Here is an 8,852-nt window from a genome sequence, read left to right on the forward strand (position 1 = left end):
ATTTATTTAATAAATAATTACCTTGTCTCAAGAATTTTAAATAATATAATTAAAAGAAACTAGTTGAAGGAAAATATGATAATAAAATAAAAACGTAAATGCCATCCTTAATCTCATAAAATATTTGCACTCGGGTTGAGGTTACTGGGACCCACTCTCTTTCCTACGTGAGGTTGAACCAGTGTAGGCTGAGTCATGAGGTTCAAGCACTCACGTACATCAATTTTCGCAAATTTATTTTACAATATATTATAAGTGGTCACTTACGTTTCAAACCTCGATTTAAGTTGTAGGACTAAGCAGGGTTGGATAAGGATAGGAGTGATTGGAAAGGTTCAGATGTAATTTGGTTCTTATAAGGTCAAGACCTTGAGGGATAAAATATAGGTAAAGGTAAAAAGTTTATTACTTATGATGTTGTTGGAGACGTAATAAGAAGCGTTGACTTTCATTCTAAGAATTTCGGATTAAAAGGTTCAAATACAAAAAATTAATCAGTTTATTCGATTAGCCGTGGTGTATGTTTTTTATTTTATGTTATTGCATTATTTACTATTAAGAAAATTATAAATATGTTATGTTATGATAGCAGGTATCGGAATTATTAAAGTTCCTTTGATACTGTCTCTATCTGCGCCTTCTATTCACTATACTGCACTGCATGGGTACACTTTTTTTTGTTCCTTAGTTTTTATTTAGTAGATAAGTTATTGATATTATGTGGTTATTTGTTATAAATATGTACTAAAAATTCCTATTATACATTTAATTTCATTAATTAATGACAACTTTGATATTTGAGTCTAAATTTACTTGACTCAAGGAATATCTCAAATCAATCAACTCATAGCAAAACAGGAAATATAATAAATATCTTGAAATTTGTAAAATAGACTACTAGGCAAAATGTGACTAACTACGAAACTGTTATGTGTTTTCATAATTATCTGAAGAAATTGCCTAGAATTTTACAATCAATCGGACTGCTAAATTTCTTCCCCGAGTTTTTATTTTGAACATTTTTAATTTTACTGCTTTGATTTGATAGCGGCACGACTTAAAAAAATATATAGTACGTATTTCAAAGATAGTACTGCTGGCTGTAAAAGAAAAGGGGAAAAAATGATAACTCTAAAAGGCTAACATAAAATTTTAGACATTTTCAAATAAAACTCGGATATGTGGACCGGTCCTCAGTGACCCATAGAAGACACTGACTTAAGAGGTTTCGGACCAAAATGTTAACTTCATACTGTAATAAAAGAGTGGATATGCGTCGGGCTTATCGTGCCGTGTACTTAAAACAGGTGTCTATATCAACAAAACGGAAAATCCCAAAATTCTAAATATTCACCAAAAAGTATCTTATAGAATTTCTCAACTCACCGATTCAAACTTAATGTGTTTTTTTTTAGTCTTATTAGTAGGGCGTATAGTATAATAGTATGAACCAAGTTACTAACGCTGTAAAATATGACAACACTGTAATATATGCATAGGAAGGTATGTAAAAAAAAAGAACAAAGTAAACTATAAGAATATAAATATTAATGAGTAGAATAGTTATTATTATTACAGTATTTGTTATTAATAATTATTTTATTCATTTATATAAAAACAAATATAAATAATCTTCTAGGTTGCTTCGTTTATTTTTTATACAACTTTCTCTGTATATTCTCATAAAGATGTATTAATTTACAATATTTGTAACTTCTTTTCATTTCATCCCGATGAAGCACTAAGTGGACCAAATTTTGGTTACTAATAATTTTTTTTTCCTGTTTTGTATTATTTTTGGTATCCGGAACATCTTCCTACAAAAAAATAATAAACATAAAATTAAATATTTGTTTGTCACGTAGACACCTGCAACATGTTCTTACATTAATAATCTTTAACATAAAAATAATACATTGTATACTTTTACTATAGCGATTTCCATAGCGGGTGCCACGGCAGCCTGAGATGCGGCATACTGAAAATATTACAAAAAAAAATAAACAAATAAAATAAAATAGCGGCACAAAAGTTCATTCCAACACTCACTTTGCCCTGTTTTCTTTTAACTTTCATAGGATAATTATGGTGGAATTTTTTAGCTCGAAAAGGGTGCCATGACGAAACTATATATATATATATATAAAGTTGTGAAAAAGATGTGTAAAAAATCTACATAAAAAAAAAGGGAAGGTATTAAGCTAAAAAAAATTATATAATATACTAAAAACAAGTGCAGTAATTCGTGGTATAATTTGAAATATACCATTAAGTTCTGTACTTGTTTTTAGTTTATCTTCTACTCATATTTATCTGTTACGTTTGATTTCAGTTTATTATGTTTCCCTTTTTTGTATGTCATTATTACAACTTCATATTTATATGTATATCATATCTTAGAGTGTTGTTATCTTCTTCTCATTTTGCCCTGACAAAGCTTTGCAAAGTAGGGCAAAATATCCGTTACTAAGTATAAATAGTTTTTCTGCTACGTTTGTACCTTTCCTGGCCATCTTTCTACAATAATTATTTTCGTTAAGTTATTTATGTATATTTTTAGTTTGTGTGTTTATATTCGATCAAAAATTAAAATTGAAAAGTTGGGCTATTTATAGTGAAATATGTAGACTGTAGTGGGAGGGTGAAAGAATAGCGGGCACCTGAGAGGAGCTAGTGCACCGGTGAGCCGTTGGTGCCGCCACCTCCGCGCCCATATCGATTCAGTGTTCAGTTAGTGGCGTGGAGTTGTGTCGTCGCTCGTTCCTCGATGCTCTTGTAGCGGATGTCTTTCTGACGGTGTGACATGATCTTCTTCAGAGATGGACACCTCTCCGCCCGCAGACACCCTTTCAGGAGTGATAAACGCCTGGAGTGAGTAACTGACACGTCTTCTCTTCTTGTATATAATCTGTCATCCGATGCTGTGTAATCTAAATAAATAAATAACAGTGATTATAGACGATATTTGATTTAGGATTAGAGCTGAAGCACGTGAGGTGGTGGCTGGTATGCGTGGTGTTTACCATGGGGGAGGGACACCGTATCCCCCTACTACAAGGTAGACCTCTAGGTGGGAATGACTCCTGTGGGAACCGTAGTCTAGCGGTTTCGCGAATTGTCTTGGCTAACTTTAGATAGTTGAGAGTGATTTCGTTCATTGCAGGTTGATTACTTTATTACCTTCATTACTCCTTTAACTAGCACTTTGAACGAATGTCATACTATATTAAGAAAAGTTTACAATTTCTAAATTAAATTTATTTAATCATGTTTTATATGCTACATATTAAAACGAAACTTATTTTATGAACGCCCATTCATAGTATCTTCACACGAGTATCACTTGTCAACATAAGCGTAGTATCCATGGTATTCGCTTGTCATTCAGCTTTTACTATCCTGCTGTACGCCTGGACTTTCAACTACGTGGAATTTGCTAAAATATAACACGATATCTTTAAATGTAAAATGTTAAACGAGGGTTTAAAAATTAATTAGAAATATTATAATCAAACTAGATTCTTATGCAGTGTCAAAATATTGCATAATTATGAACAATTCGTATCAAAAATTAATTTCTATCACCTAATTTTCAAAGGGTTATAGTGCTATATCAATTACAATCTTTCAATGTCGAATTCAAACCCTCTTTCAATCCTTTAATATATTTGACGTTTCGAGCTAAAACTAGCTCATCCTCAAAACTGTAATAATTTACAATTAACACAAAGTTTTTGTTGCATTGTTCTATAGTTTAAGACAGGAATAAAACTAAGGCAGAACGATTATTTTGTACTTTTGTGTGCATGAAACAACTATCTAATATCGAAAAATTTATCTAGTTTTGGCTCAAAATTCTTATCATTTAAAGTAAAAAAAAAAATTGTAGTTTTAAGAACCTAGGACATTAATTGAAATAAACCCATATTAAAACGGAAATCCAATATAAAACGAATAACTGGTATTAGAGCTGGAAAACATATTAAATAAATCATTTTCCATGAAATAATAAAAGTTCTCTTTCTTTCTCTCTACTATAAGTTAAAATTAATACTTATTAAAATACTGTTATATGTTTAAAAGATTTTTTTTTTTAATTTTAAGTAGTTTTATATCAATATTTATGTATTTTTATTCAGAAAGTTATTTGTAATTCAATTTATTCAGCAAGTTATTTAGACAGCTGATGGAGAAGTAGGTTAACACTATACATTACCGCTACAAAAATCAGGTCTATAGTAATAAATCATTTTTAAAAGTTATAGTAGAACATCTATATGAGTCTCGGGATTTAAAGGAGGTGGAACATAAGCCTCTTTATCAATATTATTATTTGGATTCTATGTGTGTGTTCTGTAGGTTTTTACTTTATTTTTCTTCTAGTTTGCTTGCTGTGTTAAAAGTATTATTTATTTACATGTCTATCGATCATTTTTATGGTGTGTTCAAATGTCATAAGAAAAGATTCATAGAATTTCGTTTGTTTTTCTTTTCAAATGAAAATGCTACACATTTTTTGTCATAAGCTCAAACCTTGGTATTTTATTTATTTTAATAGAATAAACTAGTTTTTAAGACGATCCTCAAAAAGCTTAGTATAACAATTAACTTTTAAAAATTGAAATTACCACAGCTGATTTGTTTTGTAATCAATATCTAAATGAAGTCGATGTCATAAAAAATATTATCTAGAGGATTAAAAAATAATTTGTCTGAGCTTAAGGGATTATAATTTCAGATATGATATAATCTGATTATCCACTATCAGATTAATGTGGATATGTTCTTGGCACTTAAAATAATGTTGAAGTTCAATTCCTCCTTGAGACTATTGCAGACTCCAGGTACCAGCTGATCAGCTCTGCTCAAGGTTAGGGGAGCAGTAAAGGTGAGGTTGTCGAGTGCCAAGTCATCAAGGGGACATTGGTTACGCTCTTGTAGGCAACCCTATTCTTCTTATTGATCCAATAATGGCACGGTGAACGGCCTCAATATTATATTGCGGTAGTCATAGGCGCCACAATCGACAGTCAATGAGTTTTCGTTTCTTCTTTTAATTACGTTTAGTTACTTGAAATTGTGCCTTTAATTGAAAGTTCACAACATATGAAACTCTTCCCATTAACTATGACCAATAATCCAAGAGTATGTTTTGAGATTTATTGTAGTTATGAGCTATGTTCAGTCATATTATGCTCTGTATGGGATGTAGGTATGGTTAATATGTTAATTATTTTGAGACTTCGGCCATAAGAAGGGGATGATAGATAGTACACTCTTTTAATAATTCATTGAGCACGATTTTGGGCGTTTCGGAGATGTCTTGTGTATGTAAATTCTCACTACAGTAAAAGAGTCTAAGAAGAGGAGTATAAAAGTCAGTTATTTCACCCCAATTTTTTATCACTTTAATGAAAACTATGTATAATTAAAAAAATCTATGAGTCTGCCAAGTATATAAGGGGGAATAGAAAATAGCAGCTTTTTTTAAAACGTTAAATTTTTCATTCGGAACTCCATATCTTTGAAACTACTTTTGATACTAGAAAACTTAAGGGAATATCATTTAAAGTAGAGTAAATTTGCTAAAATATGAACCCTAACAGAACTGTTTACGTTAAATAGTTTGCGAGGTACAGTTTTTTTAATAGCAACATTTCATGAAAAATGTACTGAAATTCAGTATTTCGTAAATTTATTTTGGGATGTCTATATCTCAGGATCCGTAAGATGTACTGATGTCTATTAGAACTCAAATTAAAACTAGTTTAATGTACTATAAAGATGTTTATGACATTTGTCTTCGTAAAAGTAGTAGTTTTCATAATATTTTTTAAAATAAAGTGATTTATTTGCGAACATATCATTTGCCAATATCATAAAAATGACTACCCTTTCGAGGATAAACATTATATACTGGTTCATAGTACATTAAACTATCTTTAATTTTATTGCTGGGAGACATCCGTACGCTTAGTGGTTCCTGAGATATAGCTTACCATAAACCAATCGTTTTGTACGAACAGAAATCATTGTTAATTTATTTTGTCAAGTATGAAAACTAATACTCTTACGAAGATAAACGTCATTAACTACTTTATAGTTCATTAAACCAGCTTTATTGAGCTATAAAGTATTATTATGGTTCCTGAGTTAAAGCTTTCACACAATAAATTCACTAACTTCTGATTTTTAAGTATATATTTCATGAAATGTTGCCTTTTAAAAAAACTTTACCTCCAAAACCATAAAACGTAAAGAGTTCTTACAAGGGCTCACATTTTAGCAAATGTACTCTTCTTAAAATTATGTTCTATTGCGTTTTCTAGTATTTTAGGTATTTTCTAAGATATGGAGCTCTGAATGGTAAATTTTTTTTATGTAGTATTTTGACAGCCGCAATTTTGTATTCCTCCTATCTATTATACTTGGTCGACTCATAAGTTTTGACTGGTAATTCTAAATAGGTTTCATTAATTTACTTGATGATTTGGGTGAAATAACTGACTTTTTCTCACTGGGTTCATATTACTACTACGGTTGGGCATCATCAACGCCACCTATGTTTTAAATGGGTTGATATGTAGGTTTGTTTTGTTGTGGGTAGAACAATAACATGATAAAGGAGTTGAATTTCATTCAAAATTTCGTCCTGCCTAGGAGACCTATCAAATATCCTGTGACTACCTTCAAATTGAGCGATGCCATAGTCCATCTCGTTTAGTGTAAGAGGAAATATAAAATATCATCTGAATTTGGGGTTACAATGCCTCAAAAACAATAGAAAAATAAATGTATTTTCTTACAAAAAAAAGCTTTTTTTTTCTGAAAAAACTGACAAATAGGTTAAAACCACAGGATTAATCTTGAAACTTGAAAGTATCATCGTCTGACGTAAAGTTTCATATTTAGTCAAAATCTACAAGTTCAGTCTTGAAGCAATCCTCCCACCTACGTTTCGGTCTACCGCCGGATTAGTATTTCAAACTTCTTAGAAATACTCAACTTCTTTACTAAACCCTAAATGCTTGGAAACCCATATTAATCGCAGCAATGCTGTCATCTGAATTATATTTATCGGATGGAATTCAGGCAAATCTGGGTTTTATAGCCTATTTAGTTCTCTGGTTAAATTGTTCTTCTTCAGCCTGATTATATTAATAATTTTTTTAAAATAATCTTAAGGCGCTCATTTCACGCTACTGGCTTCACGTTTGTAACAGTTGAAAGGATAATAAAGGAAAGTTTAGTAAATTCTAACTGTTTACTTTCTGGATAGAAGGCGCGAGCCAAGCAATTTCAAAATTGAATTATAACATAATAACAAGTATTTCCCACCTCTGCCTTTGTTTTTATTTCCTTTTAAGTTTCACTTTTTCTAGTTACCCTGGGCCCTAAATAACTAAACCTCTCTACTTTTTCAAATATATTTATTTTATTTTTTATAAGAGAACAAAAATAGTTGACAACTATTTATTTTCCCCACCTTGTAGAGCTATTATAAGTTTCTAAACTTGTACAGCTCTACAAAGTTGGGCGAAACGTCGGAAAATAAATACTTGTTAACTATTTGTGTTCTCTTTTGACCGCACCCCTGACTATCTTATTCATAATATATTTTTCTTGTAGTTCATATTTATTGAAGATGGAACAATATATATATATTTAGAAGTATAATACCAAACCCATAAAAAACAAAAAAAAATTAAGTATTGAGTAATAACTTGTTTTGTTTTATTATTAATAATCTGTAATCCATATTCTCCTTATATGAGGATCCTTTCTTGCAATTTCCTGCACAGGCCATATGCCACCGCTTGGCGTACTATTGGGACCGAAGGAGCGGACATTATTACCGTTATGGAAACTTGTGAGATGCTGATTGAACTGGGTGAAAGTATCCTTGGGGCGAAGATTATCCGTAGCAGTGTTCAGCTCCTCTGGTAAAGGTCATTCTTTGACTCGGGCTGCAACTTGGTACCCGACAATCTTAGGTTATTCAGTACTGAACATCATATTAATATTTGAATTATTTATTAATCTTAGAAACATATACATTACATTTAATTCTTAATATTCGTGTAATTGTATGCGTTCTAATTGCCCCTTCTAACTCCTTTTTGAATTATTTTCTTTTCGATGGATCAGTATACTAATAAGCTTTATTTTAATATATAATAAAAATGAGGAGTTTTATATCAAAAGTTAATATATTCAGTTTTGGAAAGTTATTATGGAATAATGAACATGTGAGCATCTTATGAAGATAAATTAATATTTTTTTTTTTAATTTAGACCTATTTGGCAAGAGAAAATGATTATTATGTAATACAAATGACATATGATTTTTATTTTAAAAAAAATTAAACCTTTACTTTTGAGAAGTAGACAATTAACATAATAACATATTTGATTAAAAACTATTCATTTCGTTTGAAAACGAGTAAAATAAAGAAAACAGTGTGTCTAAATGTGTTTTTCTGTTAATTGAACTTCATTAATTCATTCTTTATGTTTTTAATATATTTAATTTAATAAATGCGTAAGAACACAATGTTAATTTAGTTATGGAGTTATTTCTGCCGCAACAAAAAAAAATGTGAATTTAGCTACAATAGTGCATTTTAATTGAAATTTATTACATAATTTTTAGTCGATAAATAATTTCAAATCAAATAAATAGATATTTAGATACAAAAATAATGCTTTATGAGAAACATCATTAAAACTTTTAATATGATACTCAAAGTTACTATTATATCTGATTTGCGACTTTAGATACATTTATTTCAAACAAAGTACCTATGCTCTAAAAACTAATATTAAATAATTAACATTTATTTAATAAATAA

At 30.1% G+C, this 8,852-nt stretch overlaps 1 protein-coding gene across 5 annotated transcripts in view; it reads left to right on the forward strand.

Annotated features, from left to right (window-relative positions):
* The window catches only part of LOC106677752 (echinoderm microtubule-associated protein-like 2), a 211,255-nt gene that overhangs the window by 56,075 nt on the left and 146,328 nt on the right, over positions 1 to 8,852 (forward strand). Inside the window, exon 1 of one of the 5 annotated variants that reach the window (XM_014415851.2) lies at positions 2,712 to 2,871. The exons of the other annotated variants lie outside the window; for them this stretch is intronic. Within the exon in view, the coding sequence (XP_014271337.1) occupies positions 2,820 to 2,871 (52 nt within the window). The 5' untranslated portion in view covers positions 2,712 to 2,819. Of the gene's footprint in view, positions 1 to 2,711; positions 2,872 to 8,852 lie in introns of those variants that run through there. 5 annotated transcript variants of the gene reach the window in all.

This window comes from Halyomorpha halys, unplaced genomic scaffold (genome assembly GCF_000696795.3).
Source record: "Halyomorpha halys isolate HHAL.00 unplaced genomic scaffold, Hhal_1.1 Scaffold107.1, whole genome shotgun sequence".
Taxonomy (NCBI): Eukaryota; Metazoa; Arthropoda; class Insecta; order Hemiptera; family Pentatomidae; genus Halyomorpha; species Halyomorpha halys.